General features: G+C 49.9%; 2 protein-coding genes across 2 annotated transcripts in view; one reads left to right on the top strand and one right to left on the bottom strand.

The window, feature by feature from the left end:
• DOCK5 (dedicator of cytokinesis 5) overlaps window positions 1–10,375 on the top strand; it is an 81,352-nt gene extending 70,977 nt beyond the window's left edge. The window contains exons 49-52 of the mRNA XM_030964066.1: window positions 2,920–3,097; window positions 5,528–5,663; window positions 7,561–7,658; window positions 10,123–10,375. Coding sequence (XP_030819926.1) covers window positions 2,920–3,097; window positions 5,528–5,663; window positions 7,561–7,658; window positions 10,123–10,224 — 514 coding nt within the window. The 3' untranslated portion in view covers window positions 10,225–10,375. The remainder of the gene's footprint in view (window positions 1–2,919; window positions 3,098–5,527; window positions 5,664–7,560; window positions 7,659–10,122) is intronic.
• A 4,440-nt stretch (window positions 10,376–14,815) lies between these two features.
• Window positions 14,816–18,203, bottom strand: GNRH1 (gonadotropin releasing hormone 1). Its single transcript, XM_030964295.1, has 4 exons — window positions 18,155–18,203; window positions 17,473–17,614; window positions 16,647–16,742; window positions 14,816–14,971 (listed from the first exon to the last, which is right to left on the bottom strand). The coding sequence occupies exons 2-4, from the start codon at window positions 17,611–17,613 to the stop codon at window positions 14,930–14,932; spliced, it is 279 nt and encodes a 92-aa protein (XP_030820155.1). The 5' UTR covers window position 17,614; window positions 18,155–18,203; the 3' UTR covers window positions 14,816–14,929.
• Window positions 18,204–22,043: the final 3,840 nt, after the last annotated feature.

Below are 22,043 nucleotides of genomic sequence, written 5' to 3'. Positions count from 1 at the left end.
TGGCAGTGATTGGCAGTGTCTGCAGTGATTGGCAGTGATTGGCAGTGATGGCAGTGATTGGCAGTGATTGGCAGTGATTGGCAGTGTCTGCAGTGACTGACAGTGATTGGCAGTGATTGGCAGTGCTGGCAGTGATTGGCAGTGATTGGCAGTGATTGGCAGTGATGGCAGTGATTGGCAGTGATTGGCAGTGATTGGCAGTGATTGGCAGTGTCTGCAGTGATTGGCAGTGATTGGCAGTGATGGCAGTGATTGGCAGTGATTGGCAGTGTCTGCAGTGACTGGCAGTGATTGGCAGTGATTGGCAGTGACTGGCAGTGATTGGCAATGACTGGCAGTGACTGGCAGTGACTGGCAGTGATTGGCAGTGCCGGCAGTGCTGGCAGTGATGGCAGTGATTGGCAGTGATTGGCAGTGACTGACAGTGATGGCAGTGATTGGCAGTGATGACAGTGATGGCAGTGATTGGCAGTGACTAGCAGTGATGACAGTGATTGGCAGTGACTGGCAGTGATTGGCAGTGCTGGCAGTGATTGGCAGCGACTGGCAGTGACTGACAGTGATGGCAGTGATTGGCAGTGTCTGCAGTGATGGCAGTGATTGGCAGTGACTGGCAGTGATTGGCAGTGATTGGCAGTGATGACAGTGATTGGCAGTGACTGGCAGTGATTGGCAGTGATTGGCAGTGATTGGCAGTGATTGGCAGTGCTGGCAGTGATGGCAGTGATTGGCAGTGATTGGCAGTGACTGGCAGTGACTGGCAGTGACTGGCAGTGATTGGCAGTGATTGGCAGTGTCTGCAGTGATGGCAGTGATTGGCAGTGACTGGCAGTGATTGGCAGTGATTGGCAGTGACTGCAGTGATTGGCAGTGATTGGCAGTGATGGCAGTGACTGGCAGTGACTGGCAGTGACTGGCAGTGATTGGCAGTGACTGGCAGTGATTGGCAGTGATTGGCAGTGATTGGCAGTGCCGGCAGTGCCGGCAGTGATTGGCAGTGACTGGCAGTGACTGGCAGTGACTGACAGTGATTGGCAATGATGGCAGTGATTGACAGTGATTGGCAGTGCCGGCAGTGATTGGCAATGATGGCAGTGATTGACAGTGATCGCAGTGATTGGCAATGATGGCAGTGATTGGCAGTGACTGGCAGTGACTGGCAGTGATTGGCAGTGACTGCAGTGATTGGCAGTGACTGGCAGTGACTGGCAGTGATTGGCAGTGATTGGCAGTGTCTGCAGTGATGGCAGTGATTGGCAGTGATTGGCAGTGATTGGCAGTGATTGGCAGTGTCTGCAGTGATTGGCAGTGATTGGCAGTGCTGGCAGTGATTGGCAGTGATTGGCAGTGATTGGCAGTGATTGGCAGTGATGGCAGTGATTGGCAGTGATTGGCAGTGCTGGCAGTGACTGGCAGTGATTGGCAGTGACTGCCTGCCTGACCATGGTACTTGCAGGGATCCCTGTGGCAGGGAGGAATGATGAGGAGGACTCCATCTTATCAGAAGGCTAATTAATGACTTTATTATATTACATTCTATACTCTATTACACTATATTACATTACATCTAAATTGGATCTGCCAAGCTCTCAACTCTGCACACACTGCACAGAACTCATGACTGTCAGTGACAGTCCTGACACACACACACACACACACACACACACACACACACCTGGCCCTGACAGGCCAAGGGAACAAAACACCATCACTGTGGGTAAACAATGTCCATATTGCATTCTTCGTTTGCACAAACACAGGCACAGCAAATGATAAGAATTGTTTTTCCTTTCTCTGAGGTTCAGAGAATGTGAAACCCAGAAATATTCTTGAGAAGAATTGTGCCTTGCTTTTCTCTGTGAAGAGAAATGTGAAGACACGTGACAGTGACTGACAGTGACTGACAGCAGGGGGAGGTGCCTCACACAGGGTCGGGTGTCACTGCTGCGTCAGGAACCACAGTGAGGTGACACATAAACTCTGTCTCCAGGCTAATCTGAGTTTATCAGAAACCCATTCTTTTATACACCCTTCTGATACAGGTGCACCTGATTGGTCATTTAATCAACACCCCAGTACCACTGGCTAGTTAAGAAAACACCCTCTGGTAAACAACTCATGAGAAAACAACTGTTCAGAACACCAGCTGCAAGATCGGTTTAATTCTTTCTCTCAGCCTTCTCAAGACTCCCCAGAACAATTCCTGGGAAGGTTTATCTGGCTTTTCTCTTTCTCTCTCTGACTAAACTGTTGCATCCACAATCAGGTGCTCTGAAAATCAAGATTTACTCCATGGAAATACATTTAAAATTGTTCCTGGAGGTCAGTGTTGTTGTTCCATTTTACAGAACACAAACAGTGGGGGTTTGGAGCACAAACAGTGGGAACTGAACCCCAGCTGCTGCCTCTGGAAGCCCAGTTGTCCCCAGTGCATTCCAGGTGCCCCCTGCCTCTGTTTCCAGGAGAACAGGGGTGTGAGGCACCACCAAGGGGTTTATTTTGGTCAGCCAAGAGGGGAATAAGGCACACAGCACTTGTTTTCACCCTGTTTGCAGCTGCATCCATGGTGTGGCTTAAAGGAGCTGCCACACCTGGGGACATCCCTGATGTCACTTGTCTGTACATTGGCTTTACACTGGGATAAGCAGAGTTCAGTGGATGTGGTGCAGGTCAGTGAGACTCATGGCTGAGCAGGAACTGCAGCTCTGTCTCCCTCTGTCCTTTACCTTGGACAAAAACCACATCACACTCAGAATTCCCGAGGTAACAGCACAAATCTCACTGAAAAATCCACGGTCCTGCCTCACTTTTTCACAGTAATCCCTTACACAAAGTGAGAGATCACAGCTTTTTAAGAGACAGCCCTTGCCATGTCTGATGGACTCGTGTTTCATGTTTTCTCACTCTTTTGGGCCACAGGTCTACCCTGGAGCCTCTCCTGGAGAGGAGAATATCCACATCTTCCAGAGCTGAGGAGCTGCCTGTGAAAGAAGATGGTGACAACAGGATTAGCAAACTCAAGAGGAAAGAGTGGAGCATTAGCAAGTCTCAGGTTATTGTGGAGAAGGAGCCAGAAGCAGAGCTGACTTCCAAAATGGTAAAAAGCCCCATCCCAGTAATGACAGCAGTAATAAAATCACAGCAGGAGCTGAGTGTTTCCATTGCTCTCAGCCACGCTGCTCAGGGGGAGCTCATCAAACACTGGGAGGGGCTCAAATACCAACAGGCCTCAGTCATCTGAGTAATTCTCTTTCTTAATTTGGAAAATTCCTGTCACAGGCCCAAGTGCAGCTTGGCTGGAGGTGCAGCCTGGGAGCAGGAGGCCCAGGAGGTGCTGAGCAGAGCTGAGCCCTGGCTGCCCTCAGCACCATGGCCAAGCCCTGTTTGGGTTGGGGCAAGGAGCCCCTGCCCAGCCAGGCAGGGATCCAGCTGCCCAGCCAGATGTGGAGCTGCTCTCAGGCAGCAGCACTGCACAGATCCAGACCCTGGCATGGGTCAGGCAGCTGGGAGAAGATGCTCTGGTGGTTCTGTCGGCAGCTCTGGAAGGCTGAATCTGCCAGGCTGGGCTCTGCTGCAGCCCCTGTGAGGGCAGGGTGGTCATTGATGAGGAATAAACCAGAATGTGCAGCCCCAGAGGGGGCTGGGATGAGGAGCAGACCAGAGGCTGCGGGGCTTTAAGGCTCACAGTGGGGTCAGAGGTGTCACCCAAAGCACAAGGAGGAGTTTCAGCCCACAGGTAGAGCTGTACAGCCCTGAGATATTGTCCTGAAGGACACAAACACTGAATGAAAGTCCAGAAGGACATAAAATGTGCACCCAAGGACAGGGATGGATGTAAATTCTACACCCTGGGACATGGTAGAAGGACGTAAAAACAACCCTGGGATATTGTCCTGAAGGACACAAAAACTGTGCTACACCCTGGGATATTGTCCTGAAGGACATAAAAACTGTGCTACACCCTGGGACATTGTCCTGAATGGATGTAAAAACTGTGCTAACCCTGGGATATTGTCCTGAAGGATGTAAAAACTGTTACACGTTGAAATATTGCCCTGGGGGATGTAAAAACTGTGTTGCACCCTGGGATATTGCCCTGGGGGATGTAAAAACTGTGCTACACTCTGAAGCTGAGAGAATTGGGCACCTGGGTATTTGAGTGCTCCTCATCTCACTGAACTTGGTTGTTAATGTGATTTAACAGAGGCTCATTTTTCACAGTAACAAGAAAACAGAAATTCCTGTGTTTCCCTTTCCTCTCCCAAGTCCCAGCTGAATCTGGCAGGAACAGGTGATGCTGATCCATTTTCAGGAATTCCCATCAGCTCTGAGGGATGCTGCCAGCACTTGGAGACTGCAGGGTGTTTCTAAGAAGGGGATCTGTGGTGCCAGGGTGCTGTCACTGGGACTGACAGCATTTCCAGCCCAGGAAAATTGGGGTTGTGGATGTTGGAGCTGCAGGAGGCCTGGCCCTCTGCCTCTGGAATTGCTGTTGGATGAAATCCCCAGTATCTCTGAAGGGAGGGAGCCATCCAAGGTTCCAGTCCTGCCTCAGGAAAAGCTGCTTTTATGGCTGCTGTGCTCCATGGCTCCACAGTGAGGACAGGAGCTGGAGAGAGGGATTTTCTGGAGCTCTGGACTGAGCTGTCTGGGAGCTGGAAAGGCAGAGGGAAGCAAAGACTGCCTGGGCTTTGTGTGTGTGGTCCCTTCTGTGCAGAGAGAAATCCTGAACTGCTCAGGAATGGAGAACTGACCTCTGACAAAGAGTTTAGTGATGTGTTTGGGTGACAGCCTGCTCTGGGAAGCAATGAACTAATACTGAAAAGGACCCCAGTATTGTGCACTGCACTTTTGGGGCCACACTGAGGTGGCCTCATTTGAGTGAAGAGCACAAAGGGTGTGACACTGGAAGGAGCTGAATGTAAATTCCCAAATGCAAAGGATTTGCTCTGTAAAGCCTAAAATAGGCTCATTTCACAGCCCTCAGGAACTGGAGAATACCAGCAGCCCTGACCTGCACCCAGAATTTTATTTTTATTGCTTGGAAAGAGTTCACCCTCACTCCCCTCCAAAGTTTATTCACAGACCTGCAGCAATTTTTCAGTGTGACATCTTCCCTCCTAATTAATGCACCTTAATGAATACAGTTAATTAATACAGTAACAATACCATTAAAAGCAGTTTAGTGCTGCTCAGGAAGCCCAGGGGAGGCTGGGCTGTGTCCTGGGAGCACAGAGGTGCCTGTGACACAGCCAGGCCAGGGCAGGGCTTTACTCCTGTTCACCTCTGTGCCTGTGTTTGTGTCACAGTGACAGCTCTGGGTCACCTGGCTGTGCTCACCTGTGTGTCCCTGTGTTTGTGGCAGTTCCCTGGCTGTCCCCTGGCTGTGCTCACCTGTGTGTCCCTGTGTTTGTGGCAGTTCCCTGGCTGTCCCCTGGCTGTGCTCACCTGTGTGTCCCTGTGTTTGTGACAGTTCCCTGGCTGTCCCCTGGCTGTGCTCACCTCTGTCTCTCTCTGTTCCCAGCAGGGCCCAGCAGGGAGGGCCCAGAGGCCCAAGAGTCTGCAGTTGGGGGACACCAGGCTGACCCTGCTGCAGGGCCCCTCGCTGCAGCAGCCCACCCACAGCCCTCCCCCCATCACCCCCAAAACCCCCCGGACCCAGAGTAAGTGCTGCGGTGGGGTGGGGTGGGAGTGGCTCTGTGGGTGCTGGGGGAGGGAGGGAGGAGCTGCTCTGAGTCACATCGCAGCTCGGGGCTGTGGGAAATCTCAAACATCAATATTCACTCCACGGAAATACATTAAAAATGTTGCAGGAGGTCAGTGTTGTTGTTCCATTTTACAGAACACAAACAGTGGGAACTGAGCCCCAGTTCAGCCTCTGGAGTGCAGTTATTATCCCCAGTGCATTCCAGGTGCCCCCTGCCTCAGTTTCCCAGGAAAACAGGGGTTATCATTTTTGTCAGAGAACAGAATTTGGCTGTGGTATCAAAGAGCAGATCTGTGGCTTGCACATCACTTGTTGAAGCAGTGCAAAACAGGAATTCCAGGGCATGGTTTCTGGGTTTCTCAGTTCCTTTCTGGTTTTCTCCCATATTGACCTGGTCAAGAAGGATGGGGAGGGGCTTTTCACAGGGCTGTGGAGTGATGGGACAGGGGAACAGTTTTAAACTGCCAGAGGGCAGGGTCAGATGGGATTCTGGGGGGAAATTCCTCCCTGGGAGGTTGGGGAGGGGCTGGGATGGGATTCCCAGGGAGCTGTGCCTGCCCCTGGATCCCTGGAGGTGCCCAAGGCCAGGCTGGAGCCCCTGGGACAGGGGGAGGTGTCCCTGCCATGGCAGGGGTGGCACTGGGTGGGATTTAATGTCCTTCCAAGCCCACGTGTCCCAGGACTGAATTTTGGGCAGGTTTTTAAACGCTGAAGCAAACAGCAGTGCAGTCAGTGTAACTGGCTGTAAATCACCAGTCGGGCCTGCAGGAGCATCTCCAGTGCATCCCAGGAGGGCCCTGCAGGGATCCCAGGCTGTTTGTGAGCAGCTCTGTGCCTAGATTATCAATGCAAGCCCTGAGGGTTGTGTTCATTAATGAGCAGTAACTCCCTCACATGGCACAGAGTTCTAGGAGAGCTTGCTGTGCAGCTTGGACATTCAGCTGTAAATGTTCCACCTGAAGGAGGTGGAATTTATCTTCAAGAATTAACAAAATTAATAATTTCAAAGGTTTCAGAAACATGCTGAATGTAAAACAGTACAATAATCTGATCCTGGAGAAGAAGAGGGGAAAAAAAGCCCTTTCTTGTATATTCAGGAAGTTCTGTAAGTTAATGCTGCAGCACATTTAAATGTGGCTTAAGGTAAAAATAAAATTCCCTGGGCAGTTCCACCCCTAGAGCTCCCTGGCTGCTGCATTTCTTCCTGCTGCTCTTTTTTGAGAGGAACAGAAGTTCCTGGGTAGGACCTGACTGACTTTTTGTGGGTATCCAGTCAGAATCCAGTGCAGGTAATGATCTAAACCAGCATAAAGTTGTCATGAGAGGATGAAAACAAAAAAATCTTTACCAGGGCAGGGGATGAGTTGGGCAGACAACCAGAAACAAATTCAGGAACTCAGTGAAGAAAGATCCATGAAAGGAATGTAAAACCTCTTCTCCTTAGCAAGGCTTTAATTGCTGGAATCCTTCTGAAGTTTGGGTTTTATCTCCTCCATCAGCTGGAGTTCAAATCAAAGTGAGTTCTGAGGGGCAGCCCCAGGAACTCTCCAGATGTGCTGGTGGAAGGAGTTTGCTGCTCCCTGGGGCAGCTCAGGGCCTTTTGGGGAAGGGGAAACTCCTCAGGGCATTGGGAGCTGGAGGGGAACTCAGCTGGGACCCAGCACATCCAGGCAGGCTCAGTGCTGGAGCAGGAGCTGCTCACAGATGGAAACCAGAGGGCATTGAATGAATCTCCCTTCAAATCTGTGTGCAACCCCATTTCCCTTTTCACCTTTCTTATTTGTTCTTTTTTTATTTTTCTTATTTGTTTTTAATTTTTCCTTTTTTTTTTTTATTTCTTCTCTTGTTGCCAGGCTCCCCCTCCTTGCAGGCTGATGGATTGGCCACACCACCCCCCCCCCCCCCCAAAAGCAAACCCTACGAGAGCAGCACCCCCAGGAACTCTGTGGAGGTGAGGAAATGGGGGCTGACAGCTTTTGGAGAGCAGCTTGCAGCAGGAGGCACCAGTGGAATGTTCCAAGCTGATCTTAGGGCGGTGCTGCTTGAAACCTGTCTCATCATTTCACTCCCTGAAACCACAAAAGAAGGAAAAAAGGGTTTTTTGCTTCAGGAGAAGGCAGTGGAGTGCAGTGCCTTTATTATTTTTTTTTTCCAAGTGGGAGTTGTGTTGTCCTTGGTCAGGAAAGCATGTGTGGGAGTGGGAAGAGACATGGAAAACACACCAGCAGCAAAAACTTCAAAAACATGATCAGCCTAAAATACTGCAATAATTTGGCTGAAAAAGAAGTGTGGGGGGAAATCACATTTTGCAGAGGTCTCCAGTGTCTCCTTCTAAGCCTCAGCTCAGCAGAATCTGATTTTTCAAGCCATCAGTGACTTTTAAAAGCCTGCATTTAAATCCTGCCCTTTGTCTCAATTCCATGGAGTGATTTTCTTGTAGGAATATCAAGCTGGCCCTTTATCAGTGCAGGGATATCAAACTGCCCCTCTGTCAGTGCAGGGTTATCAAACTGCCCCTCTGTCAGTGGATACCAAACTGCCCCTCTGTCAGTGCAAGGATATCAAACTGCCCTTCTGTCAGTGTAGGAATACCAAACTGCCCCTCTGTCAGTGCAGGGTTATCAAACTGCCCCTCTGTCAGTGGATACCAAACTGCCCCTCTGTCAGTGCAAGGATACCAAACTGCCCCTCTGTCAGTGCAAGGATATCAAACTGCCCCTCTGTCAGTGCAAGGATACCAAACTGCCCCTCTGTCAGTGCAAGGATATCAAACTGCCCCTCTGTCAGTGCAAGGATACCAAACTGCCCCTCTGTCAGTGCAAGGATATCAAACTGCCCTTCTGTCAGTGAATATCAAACTGCCCCTCTGTCAGTGTAGGAATACCAAACTGCCCCTCTGTCAGTGCAGGGTTATCAAACTGCCCCTCTGTCAGTGAATATCAAACTGCCCCTCTGTCAGTGTAGGAATATCAAACTGCCCCTCTGTCAGTGCAGGGTTATCAAACTGCCCCCCTGTCAGTGAATATCAAACTGCCCCTCTGTCAGTGAATACCAAACTGCCCCTCTGTCAGAGCTGCATCACTGATGTTTCTCTCACACCTGGCTGTCTCCAGGCTCTTTGGATTCCCTGACATGCAAATCTTGTGTCGGAATCGTTTCACCTGCCCCTGGAATGAAGGTGCTGGTGGTGCCAGACTAATTCCTTAGCAGTGGGAAGCAGAGAAGAGATCCTGTTGTGACTGAGAGAGGGATGGAGCCTTCCCAAAACCTGTCAGGAATTACCTGAAAGGGGGGAGTGTCTTCCCCAGTCCAGTTTACAGAGCGATTTGGGAGTACCTGAGTGAGATAAACTGGGATTTGTCCAAAAAGAGTTTGAAGAGGGGTCACACTTAACCACTTCAGCAGCACAGGAAGACAAGAAAACATCTCATCACTTAATTCAGTGTTGTGACACTGGAATAAAGCCTTGAAATATGGGATCAGGGGAAGTTTTTCTTCTTTGCCCTTGATTTGGCTGGAAGTGACTGTGGCTGCTGTGCCCAGCAGAGAGATCCCAGCTCCAGGGGTGCTGTGGGAGTCACTGGATCAAGAGGATTAATAAAAGAGCCTCCTTCCCTTGGGTCTTGTAAGGAAACTAATTACTGCCATGTCCTGGCCTGCAGCATCCCCTTGGCTGGCAGCCAGAGGGAAGGGATTCACAGGGCTGGAAAGGGAGATTGGGAAGGGTTTTCTGAAGGGGTTTGTTAGTTTGGTGCTGTAAAGTTGGGTCTGTCTTCTTTTGGATAAAACAATCTGAAATGTTGAGGTTTGGCTGAGGAGTGATGAACCACACAGCCTCCTCCCTCTCCTGGCCTTTCCTATCTCATTTATTTACAGGATGCCCCTTAAAACAGGCAGAGACATCATGATACCCCCCTCAGTGCAGTTTTCTGCAAGAGCAAGAAATGCCCTCCAAGCCCCTCTGCAGGCAGGCAGGATGTGGCTTGTTTAATTAGAGCTGCCCTTGCTTCCATTTTAGGGTGTAAAGTTTTGCCATTCTCATTGGAACACATTTTACATCCTTTTGGGGCAGCTCATCCAGCCAGCAGGAGAAAAAAAACTGAATTTTGAAACCTGGAAGGAAATGGGTTTGTTGCCATTTTACTGATCACCAAAAGGAGGGGTAAATGCTGAAGTTGGGCTGCAGGTCAGGAGCAATTAAAGTCTGTCCTAGGCATGCTCTAGCAACTAAAACATTTCAGCTGCTGGTGTCTCCTGGGGATCTGTCCTTGCTTGGCCCTGTCACGTGGAGCTGAGGCTGAGCTCCAGGCTTTGCTCCTGAAAGAGCCATCAGGACCTTTTGGGTTTCTCATTTGGTGAAGCAGAATGCCTTCCACTCATCAGCAGGATTTATTGTTGTGTTTCCATCTCCTCAGGTTGCTCCAGCGCTGCCCAGCAGGCGAGAGGCCAAACCGCCCCCTCCACCCCCCAAAACCAGGAAATCCAGCGTGGTGTCCTCGGAGCAGGGGCTGCCCTGAGCATGAGGGGTCCCAGCAGTGCCCAGCCCAGTGGTGCTTCATTTGCTGCCAGCCTGGCATCTCCACCCCTGCCCTGGAGCTTTCCTGGGAAATCCCACACAGGAAATGTGGTTGGGACTGGGCTCCCTCCCTGTGTTTGCCTGTGCACTGCTGACACACTGATCCAACCTCTCCCTGCTGCAATTCCTCTCCCTCCTGGTCTTGTCTGTCCTGGCTGGTCACTGCTGCAATCCCAGCAGCTCCTCCCAGTGTCCCTGGGAATCCTGGCTGATCTCACTGTGGCATCACTGCAGGGCTCAGGGGCTGTGCCCAGCTCTGCTTGGTTTGGTACAAGATCTCATTTTGTGCTTTTAATGGGGGGGAAAAGCCCTCCTGTGGATGTTTGAGATGACAGAGGCTGCACTTTGGCCAGGGCTGCACTGGCACCACTGCACTGGTACCAGGACTTTACTGGTACCACCTGCATTGATACCAGGGCTGGACTGGCACCACTGCACTGATACCAGGGCTGGCACCACCTGCACTGATGCCAGGGCTGGTACCACCTGCATTGATACCAGGGCTGGCACCACCTGCACTGATGCCAGGGCTGGACTGGTACCACCTGCACTGGTACCAGGACTCTACTAGTGCCACCTGCATTGATACCAGGGCTGGACTGGCACCACCTGCACTGATGCCAGGACTGGCACCACTGCACTGATACCAGGGCTGGTACCACCTGCATTGATACCAGGGCTGGACTGGCACCACCTGCACTGATGCCAGGACTGGTACCACTGCACTGATACCAGGGCTGGCACCACCTGCACTGATGCCAGGGCTGGTACCACCTGCACTGATGCCAGGACTTTACTGCTGCCAGTTGCATAAACAGCTCATGGCCTGTTTATTTATCATCAATATTGATGAAGATTTTGCTTTCTCTTCCAGGAAATAATTTTGTTTGTTCATTCTGTCATTTTGCTTCTGATTATCTTGTAGGAGTTGGGAGGAGCCACTAAAACCCTGCTCTCAGCAGGAAATACAATTACTGTTGGGCTGGGGGCTCACGGGCCATTATTGTGCTCCCCTGACTGAAATGGGTTTCTGACCTTACTGAAAAACCAAAGTTTGTTAAACCTAGTAAAAAGTTTCCTCAGCAAAGGCTCTTTCAGGGAAAACCAAACCCAACAAAACCCAACCCGACAAAAACCACCCCCAGGAGGGTTTTGCTCAGACTGAAATTGTCATTTTCTTTTGTCCTTCCCAATTCTTTTGACATCAGTGTGACTGCAGGGGCTGGAAGCAGATTGCCCCAGAGTCATCCCAGAGTGCCGTCAGCTCCAGCTTGGAGCTGCTCTGGAGGTGGCACTGCAGTCACATCCCATCCATCCCCAGCCCAATTGCTGCACACACTTCCAGCTGGCTCCGGGCTGCTGCTCCTCAGGGGAGCTCTTGGGAAGCCCCCTGGACACCCTGGGCAGCTTCTGCCCTCTCTGGGGCACTGTGGGACCTGTCAGCTCCTCCTCGTGTTCCTGGACACAGACACGGCTTGACTTGAAAACCTCTGGGTTTTCCTGCCCTTCCATGTTCTGTGCACTCCCCTCCCTGGCACTGCACCACCCCGGGATCCTCTGAAAGTTCCTTCAAAAGCAGCTTTTTGTCAGAGGGTTCTGCTTCAGGCAGAACAGGATGTGCTCTGAGCTGTCTGAAGTGCATCCTAACAGCACCTGGGTCAATGCAGTGCCTCTCCCCCTCTGCCCTCAGTGCTGGGTGCTTCTCACACAGGTTGGGTTTAACTCTGAGTGAATCAGCAGGAGCAGGGGAGGCTGAGCAGGGATCCCAGGAATGGTTTCCCTGGTGTGGGCAAACAGACTGAGCTGTCAGGTTTGGGTGTTTTGGTTCTGAGTGACTTTGGAGTCCTCTTTTTCAGCCTTCTGTTCTGCTTTAACAACCTTAACATCGGGAGGTACCTTTTGCATCCAGGTTTTTTCCTGGAGAAGGAAAACTGTGCAGAAAACGCTGACAGGAGGAGGCCTGACCTTGAGAAGAATTTTTCAGCTGATTTTTAAGCAGCTTTTTGCTCTCAGATTTGGCTCTGGCTGCATTTTTTGCAGTTACAGACCAGCATTTTGAGCAGAATCTTTGGCATGGTGGTGGTGAATTATTCCTTCCCTTCCTGCCCTTCCTTGGGCAGTGCAGCTGCCAGGGGTGAGAGCAGCTGCCACCTTCAGCTCTGCCCTGCCTTGAGATTGCTCCTCTCACCTTAAGCCTCACCTGGGTTTGCTGCTCACAGGCTTCTCCTCTCCCTCCCTGTGCCTGCCCAGTTTGGGATGGGCACCCCCTGACCTGGGAGGAGAGGAGCAGCTCACACCAAAGAGTTCAGAACAAGTCTTCCCTTCCCTGGACATTTTGGGCATTTTCACTTGCAAATTTGCCAGAAAGGACTCTAAATTTGGTTCTTTTTAAAATCTGGTTCTTTCTAAACTTGGTTCTTTTTTTTTTCCCTTCTCAGCATTATTTATGTTGTAGAGTTTTAAACTTGTCCCACTCCTGCTCCTTTTGGCAGTGTCCCTACACTGGTGTCCAGTTCTCTTACCTGGCTGATAAAAGTTGGCATCCCTGGCTCAGAGGTGCAAGATGGAATTTCTGTTCTGTGCCCAAATGATTCAGGGCTTTGGGTCAGTTTTGGGGGAAAAAATCATCCAAGTGTCAGATTTTTAAAGGCATTTGGGCATTTAAGTATGTGAGGAAAAACAGGGCATTCACCTGATTTCAAATGAGTGGAATTAAGTGCCCACTCTTGGGATAAATCCCACTGGAACCCTCATTTTGTGAAGTGTTTGCTCTTTGCTTGGGTACCTGCCTGACTTGAGCTGTGAGATTTAATTTACAGAGGCAATTTAAGGTGTCTCTGCCTTGTTTTTTTAAATGAGAATCATCTCTTCAGGTTCATTAGGTGCTTTAGGAAATGCCTCGAATGTGTTTTCAGCTGGAGGGTTTAAAATGGGAAGAGGACATTCCATAATGGTGATCCCTGCACACCACAAATTACAGCAATTTCTGCCCAATTCATGGTTTTGAATCAAATCTCAAAGTTAAAACATCCACTCTGCAGAGGAGACAAAACCTAATCCCATTTCAGAGCCAAGCTGTTCAAAGCTGCTGTGAAATTTCACGTCTTGGAGGATTTCAGTTTTCCTCCTTTGGAGAAATGTGCTCAACGCTTGTTTTCTGGAGCTTTTAATTAAAATTTGTCATGCTGTGATGAATTCCTTTAAAAATGTGCCGGGCTGTAATCCACATCAGGGCAGAGGGGAGCGGGCAGCTTTGCCCTGCAGTGGATTATTGGATTGGGCAAGGACAGGGATTCCAGGGAGGGCAGCTCTGTGAGCTGCAGGCTCAGAACTCCAGCACGGATCCCATAAAGCCCCTGCTCCCAGCCCAGTGTCTGCTCCAGGCTCACACTGAGCTGCACTTGCAGTGGCAATGCCCCAGATTTTCCTCTCCTTATTTATTTTTACCATTGTAAATGGAAATAATAACTTTAAATCTGTAATTTAACTAATTTTTTTATATATACTGAAAACATTGCTGACCTGCTTCTGCTAGCTTCTTTTGATTATTTTTGTTTTCATTAAAAACTTGACCTTATTCTTACTGTTGCAGACCAAATCCTGTGGTAGACCAGGGTAAGCTTTTCCAAAGAGTACAGCAGGGAGGAAAAATAAACAAATAATGTGATTTTATGGCTGTTCAAAAGCACGAGGTTCCTCTGATTCTTCTCTCTGAACATTAATTAAAGCACTTTTAGGACACTTTGGGCACTACAGGGATTACTCAAAGGAGGTTCACACCTGTACCCATTTTTCAGGTCCGTGTGGTGCTGGTTTGTATTTTTAGGCAGAGTTCACCCCAATGTACGTTTGATTCATTTTTCTCACTGTGGTATTACAAAGGTTTCATCACTCTAAACCCTGGGATGTGTTTGTTGGGAGCTCAGGAGGATTTGGGTGTTGTGGAAGGAGTTTTTGTGTGTTCTGGGATCCTGGGTTGGTGGTTTCAGTGCAAATCCACTTTTGCAGACTGCAAATAAAATGTTTGGGGTTTTTTCAGTCCTTTGCAACTGAATCAGTAAAAAATTCAGCTTTAAAGTGGCTCTGGAGAGAGCTTGGGAAGGGACTGCAGCTCTCTGGGTAAATGCCACATGATTCACTAAATCTGTAAAGCAAGGTGTACACACTTTTGTGGGGTTTTTAAATGTAATGATTGTTGTAAAGTTTGTAAATACATTTTTAAAATAAATGTCGTTTTTATGACTGAACCAGAAAAAAAGAGCAGTAAAAGTCTTTTTTTCCATGGACCACTGGCAGACAGGGGAGGTAATTCCCAAAGGGAATTTATTATTTTATCAAAGTTTCCTTGCTGTTTCACCCAGAGGGGAGTGAGATGAGCCCATGGTTTTGTCTGGACATGTGAAACAAAAGTTGTCACATCCAACTTGTCCCTGCAGGACCCAAAGCAGATCCTTCTCTGCCTCTCCCACTCTGGACTGGGATGTGTTCTCTTCTACATAAATAATCCACACAACAATTTTCCACTGTTTTAATGCAATGTCAGAATATTTATTCACATATTGATCCAAGCAAAGACCATTTGAGGAGGAATTTATTTTAACACATTTTTGAAACCTCACTCTGGCTGCATTTCACTTTGGAAATGTTTAAACCTTCTTTCTTCTGCCTTCTCCCTCCACCAGCCTCTCCTGTAACCACACACCAAATTCTGGGTTTAAAGAGCAGAAAGGACTTGAGGATGGAATTTTCAGGTGCTAAAATACCACAGAGGTGAAGCCCTGGGGTGATTTGGATGGAGATGAACGGGGTGAATATCTGGGGCTTTGTTCCCTGAGGTGCCTCAGGGAGGGGGAATTTTGTGCTGCCTCCCACCTTCCCCAGGAAATGATGATAACTGGAGTTTTTCCATGGGGTGGAACATTTCCAGCCACTCCCCTTTTTTTCCCTGTTTAATATTCCTGTAGCAACACCAGGAATGTGTTGGGTTGGAAAATCTGGGTGTGGGAAAACTCATTTGTTTTCAGTGTTATTAAGCAGCAAGAAATGAGAAGTTCCTGAGCAAACCTCAGGTTCTGCTGGGGTTTGGTCCTTTCAGCTCTGCCAAGACAGGCCAAGTTTCCCTCAGTGAGCCAGAAGGGACTCATTTCAAATATCCTGGGAATTATCCTGGTGTGTTTTCCTGCCTAACATCACCTCTTGCAGTAAAAAAATACTTAACCATAGTAAATGACTGCTGCTGGCTCTTCACTGCTCCAGTGCTGCTGGGAGTCATGGGCCACAATTCCAATACATGTTCAGTACAAACAGGATTAAAGATGAGCTAAGATCATATTTATTTAGGTAGTTTCTGCATGAAAATCCAGTGGAATTCAGGCTCTGCATTACTGTTCTTGATTTTATGAGCCTTTCCCAGGCCTGGCTCCTTGGTGAGCCTCGAGAGGCTTTCGAGCACTCACAGCTTTGGGGTTTGGCTTCAGCTTTGAAGCAGAGCTGGAGCTCTGGGAGGGCCCAGGGACACTGCCCAGGAAATGGTGCCCATCTGGCCCCATCAAGGTGCTGCTGGGTTAATGAAAAAGCACATTTGTGCCTGAGAAGGCTCCCAGTGTGTCAGTGAACTCAGCTGTGAGCTCTGTGCTGTTCTGCTGTGCAGCAGCTAAATGGAAATGCATTTCCAGCCTGGGGACCCTGGGAGCAGCAGCTGCCATCTGGCTGTGCCCTGCAGCCCTGGACAGGGACAGGGACAGACCAGGGACAGACAGGGACAGGGACAGGGACAGGGACAGGAACAGGGACAGCTCTGGGACAGCAGCAGGGACAGACCTCAGACAGGGACAGCTGTGAGGCAGGGACAGACGTGGGACAGGCACGGCTCTGGGACAGGAGTTCGGGGTGCTGGGGCAGGAACAGCTCTGGGACAGGGACAGGGACAGGGACATCTCTGGGACAGGGACAGGGACAGGGACAGACCTGGGACAGGGACAGGGACATCCCCAGACAGAGCCGGGGCGCTGGGCTCGGTCTGGGTTAACTGAGGCGGGAAATGTCGCTGCCAGGGGAGGTCTGGAATGAGGGATCCCCGTGCTGGGAATGTCCGGGGCGTGTTTGTAACGGTGCAGGGGACAGGGAGGGATCTCTGCAGGCAATTCTGGTCCAGTGGGAGGTGTCCCTGCCCATGGGACAAGGTGGATTTTAGGTCCCTTCCAACCCAAACCATCCTGGGATTCCATCATAAGATCAGAGCCAGTATTTCCCCGTGTGAGCGGAACTTCACCCCCTCGTCCTCCTCCGCCCCCTTTTCCCCTCCCCTCTTGTATCTTCTTTAGATTTTCCCACAGTGGTGACAGAAAAATCACATTTACTCACCATGGCTTCCTTCAGATCCCTGATCCTGGAATTCTGGTACGAGCCTGGGCACTCACTCTGCTGCACCTCCTCTAATTTTTCCATTTCATTTGGAATCTGGATTGGAAAAGTGACACGAGGAAGTGACACAACCTTCAGGAAGGGAGAAGGGAGATTTTTCTGCCAAAAGCAACTCTAGCCCAGGTACAGATGAGGGTGAAACGACACCACTGCAATTGTGTGGTGGCGTGTCCCACTGCACACCTGACATTCACCTTCTCCTCACGAGCCCCAGGATGCTGGAAGGATGAGGAGGAACAAGAAATGAAGTATTGATTGGAAAAGAGGGGAAAACCACGGCTGCACACAACCTTCCACAGGTGCTTTGTCATTTAATTGCTGAGCATCCACCACGTGCAAATTGCCAAAATGTTAAGGGAAGTGGAGGAATTGTCATAAAATAACCCATCAGAAGGTTGCAATTTAGGGAGAGGATGAAATCAGATTTAACCTGGTCCTCAGAGCTCCATCTCTCCCTTGGAGCTGGCTGCCCAAATTATTCAGTGAAAGTTCAAAGAGATTTTACCCACAGTGATTATGAAAATATATCTATTTTTCTCCATACAACAGTTTTACTTCTGCCAGCTGCAAAGTGCTGTTCTTTGTGCCAGGCTGACAAATGTCACCTCGCCCCTGTTTTTGCAAATCCTCCTTCAACCAATGTGTTCATCCCCAGATCTGGGGGTGTTTGGGGGACAGGCACAGGGATGGGTGCAGAGGGAAGCCTCTGTCACCCTTGTGGCTGCATTTTTGGCAGGCCAGGGTTGTTTCCCAGCCCAGGACCCACCTCCTGCAATGGTCCCAGCAGGCCCTGGGTGCTCCTCTTGCCCCCTGGCTGGAGGCCGTAGGACCAGTGCTGAGCCAGGCCCAGCCCCACGGCCAGCACACACAGCAGGACGGTGGCCACCATCCTCCCGGGCTTCTCCATCCTGGAGAGACAAAAATACACCAAAAACACCACAAGCCTGCTCACAAAGGCCCTGCAGCTCCAGCTGCACCTTGCAGAGAGGGGGAATGAGGCATTTCTGGCTCACAGAACCATGGAATGTGCTGAGCTGGAAGGGGCTCCCAAGGATGATGGAATTCCAGCTCCTGGCCCTGCACAGACACCCCAAAAATCCCTCCCTGAGCCTGCTCCAGTTCTGACCTGGCCCTCCTGGCCAGGAGCCCCAGCTGGATTTGCAGCCTCTCACAGTGTGGATTAGCTCATTTGAAAGAGATTGGACATCTGAAAAATTTGGCCGAAGATCTAAATTAGGATTTCTGAGTTCCAGGCATGTGTGGACCTCGAAGGTTGCATTCCCTGGTGGTGCTTGGCAGATGTGTTCAGCTGGTTTCTGCTCTGATGTCCCTGCTCCTTAAAACCTGCCCTTTGCAGGCTCTTCTAATCCTTTTTTTTTTTTAATAGGAGCATCTGTAAGCACTGGATAAATAAAAAGGGAATGTGGGATGTTGTTCCAGCACATTACCTGCTGCCTGTGAGGTTGTAGAGAAACTCCAGCTCTTCTCCTCTGGAAAATGTCTGTAAATGTGCTCTCACCTCGCTTTTTATAGCCAAGAACCCCAGTGCCACCCCGTTCCCAGCAGGAGACGTTTCCACTCGTCCCTCCCAGCTCAATTTTGGTGCTCCTGTTACAGTGGCTGTCATGCAGCACAAGCAAAGCCCATAATTGGGACACCCCGGTGCAGCAATTAAATCCAGCTCTTTTCTCTAAAAGTCATAAAAGTGGCAGCTTTCCTTTTAAGAGGTTGTAAATCCCACATTGGGATCCAGATGATCCTGCTGGGAAATACAGGAGCTTTTCTGCCAGTGAGTTCTGGTTCCTTTAGTAAAAGTTCTTGGGTGAGTCTGAATCTGTTGATGGTGTGAAATGGGTGAGGAATTGAGCTCAGTCTTGAAGAATCCTGGAATGTTTTGGGTTGGAAAAGACCTTAAATTCATCTATTTCCACCCTGCCATGGGCAGGGACACCTTCCCCTATCCCAGAGTGCTCCAAGCCCCATCCAACCTGGCCCTGGGCACTTCAGGGATGGGGGATCTGTGATCCAGGCAACACCTCCTGCCCATCTTCGTTTGTATCAGGCGTGAAGGAAAGAACCTTTGAGTGCTCAAACAGGAGCACAAGTGGCCAGAGCAGTTTGAAATCCTCCTCCTTAACATTTAACTTCAGGTGTTCCTTGCTCTGTAAAAGGCCAGGTGGGATTAACCTGGATGAGTCCATGATTGTAAATGTACTTTGCTGGCAGGATGGAGTCTCTGGTGTGAACAGGATCCCCAAATCCTTTCTAGAAGGGCCTGGAGTGACAGGGACAAGGAGGAATGGGTTTAAACCCAAAGAAGGGGTTTAAACTGACCGAGAAGGTTTAGGTCAGGAAGAAATAGAGAATTTGGGTTTATATTAGGAGAAATTCCTTCCCTGTGAGGATGGGGAGGGGCTGGGATGGAGTTCCCAGAGCAGCTGTGGCTGCCCCTGCATCCCTGGAAGTGCCCAAGGCCAGGCTGGACAGGGCTTGGAGCAGCCTGGGACAGTGCAAGTTTTTGGGGATAGAACTGATGGAAATGATCCTTAAGGACTCTTCCAACCCAAACCATTCCATGATTCCCTATTTTCCAATCTCAAGGGTTTGTGCACTGCAGATTGATAGACTTGTTTGCATGCAGGAGCTCAATTCAGTACTTTGGACTGCAGAAATTGTGTTTTTCCCCACCTGGCTGCTCCCCTGCCTTGCTGTGCACTGAATATCTCGTGTCCCCTGCTCGCCAAACAACCTGTGCATCAGCTCCCATGACCTCTGGGAGTTTAATAGATTAAAGTAATTCAGTAATTCAGTAATTCAGTGAGTCAACAATTCAGGGAGGATTTGGTGACTCTTAGCAGAGTCACTCTTCCTGCCCCAGGGCTCCTCCCACTCCTGGCAGGGGCAGCCAGCCCCGGGCTCCAGCTCAGCTGCTCAAACTGTGAGGACAGCTGGGCTCAGAGCAGCAGTGCTGGGCTCAGAGCAGAAATGTGGGCTCAGAGCAGGAGTGCTGGGCTCAGAGCAGCAATGCTGGGTTCAGAGCAGCAGTGCTGGGTTCAGAGCAGCAGTGCTGGGCTCAGAGCAGCAATGCTGGGTTCAGAGCAGCAGTGCTGGGCTCAGAGCAGCAGTGCTGGGCTCAGAGCAGCAATGGTGGGCTCAGAGCAGCAGTGTGAGGCTCAGAGCAGCAATGCTGGGCTCAGAGCAGCAGTGCTGGGCTCAGAGCAGCAGTGCTGGGCTCAGAGCAGCAGTGCTGGGCTCAGAGCAGCAATGCTGGGTTCAGAGCAGCAATGCTGGGCTCAGAGCAGCAGTGCTGGGCAGTGCTCAGCAGCAGCAGTGCATGTGGGGCTCAGAGGGGGCTCAGAGCAGCAATGCTGGGCTCAGAGCAGCAGTGCTGGGCTCAGAGCAGCAGTGGGCTAGAGAATGCTGGGCTCAGAGCAGCAGTGCTGGGCTCAGAGCAGCAGTGCTGGGCTCAGAGCAGCAGTGCTGGGCTCAGAGCAGCAGTGCTGGGCTCAGTGCAGGAGTGTTGGGCTCAGAGCAGCAGTGCTGGGCTCAGAGCAGCAGTGCTGGGCTCAGAGCAGCAGTGTGGGGCTCAGAGCAGCAGTGTGGGGCTCAGAGCAGCAATGCTGGGTTCAGAGCAGCAGTGCTGGGCGGCAGATGCTGGAGAGCAGCAATGCTGGGTTCAGAGCAGCAGTGCTGGGCTCAGAGCAGCAGTGCTGGGCTCAGAGCAGCAGTGTGAGGCTCAGAGCAGCAGTGCTGGGCTCAGAGCAGAAATGCTGGGCTCAGAGCAGCAGTGCTGGGCTCAGAGCAGCAGTGCTGGGCTCAGAGCAGCAGTGTGAGGTTCAGAGCAGGAGGGTTCCTGCTGCTCTGGCAGGCACGAGGAGGCACCCAGGGATTCTCCTGTGTTTGGAGCCTCCTTCCTTCACGCTGAGCCTTGAGAAAATGAGGGTTGGTTAAAGGTAAAAGCAGAGTTGGTTTGGACATTTAGAGAGCTTTGCCCAGTAACTGCAGCTCATTAACCACCACTTACCCTGGCTCTCATCAGTCTGCCCTGAACAGCTCCCAACAACTTTTTCTCCACAGGTTTCTGGTGAATCCACAGGAATTGGACTTTTAGGATCCTTGGGGCCCTTCCAGCTCAGGATATTCCATGATTCTCTGACTATTTTGCCTCCAACTATTTTATTAAGCCAATATGAAGGGTGGGGACAAAAAGGCTGAGAAGTCTTGGAGAGGAATGACAAATCAAAACCAATCCCATGCAATTCTCCCAATTGATGGCTCAGAACCCCCATGAGCACAGCTGTTTTTCCAACAGGTATTTTATACTTAAAACTAAAAAATTCTTGTTCTTCTCACAGAAACCGGATAAGATTTGGGGTTTTTATTAAAATGAAGACAACCAAGCCACTTTTTTCCTTCACACTTTTTATTAATGCAACTTAAATTAGCTGGAACCTGCAGATTCTGCACAGGGCTCTTGCCACAGCTCTGTCCTGGCAAAAGAGGTACCTAAAATCCAGCTGTGAATGATGGTGCCACATGCTGTGATTATTCCATAGTGCTTCAGTGAAAGTTCAAAGAGATTTTATACACAGTGATTATGAAAATAGATATATATATATATATATATTTTTCCATACAATAGTTTTACTTCTGCCAGCTACAAAATATGATAAAGAAAAATAATTCATTTGTTTCTCTAGCCCTAGGAATCTTCTCCTACTGCAACAGACACAACATTCGCACTGAAAGCCATGAGGTGTGAGAAAGGACTCCAAAGTCACACTGTGGTATTTCCCTGGAATTACAGGTCATTGCTCCAAGGATATAGTGCTGTCCTAGAGCTGGATCCAGAGGGATCTGCAGGAAATAATCCCAGTTCTGAACCTCATGGCTCTGGGATTTTGAGCCTTGAAAGTTCACATCACTCACCTGAGTCAAACCAACTTGAAAAGGAGGGAGAATCCTGCAATTCCCCCCAAACACATCCTTTGCTGACCCTCAACCATCTCTGAATCTCCCAGCCTGGGGGCAAAGCAGCATTTTTGTAACAACAACTGAGACAAGACGACAGAAATTGCACTGCAAGGGAGAGACAACCCCCTGGAGAACTGTGGAACTCCAGCTCCTGTGGGACTCCACTGGTTCTTATTCCTCCTTTGTATTTCTACAGTAACAGCTTGATTTCCTTAAACTCAAGGTTAGTTATAACTTTGGGGTGGTTTAAGCATCTGAGGTAAGTTCTTGATGCACCTTTTTTCTTTTTTTGGTATAGTTTCTTCATGTGCTTTTTGATTGTGTGTAAAATAAAGGTGGTGTGAGCTGAGCACTCCATGGATC

This window comes from Camarhynchus parvulus, chromosome 22 (assembly GCF_901933205.1).
Source record: "Camarhynchus parvulus chromosome 22, STF_HiC, whole genome shotgun sequence".
Classification (NCBI taxonomy): domain Eukaryota; kingdom Metazoa; phylum Chordata; class Aves; order Passeriformes; family Thraupidae; genus Camarhynchus; species Camarhynchus parvulus.
The sequence above is the reverse complement of the archived record's forward strand: the minus strand, read 5'-3'. Positions and strand labels throughout refer to the sequence as shown.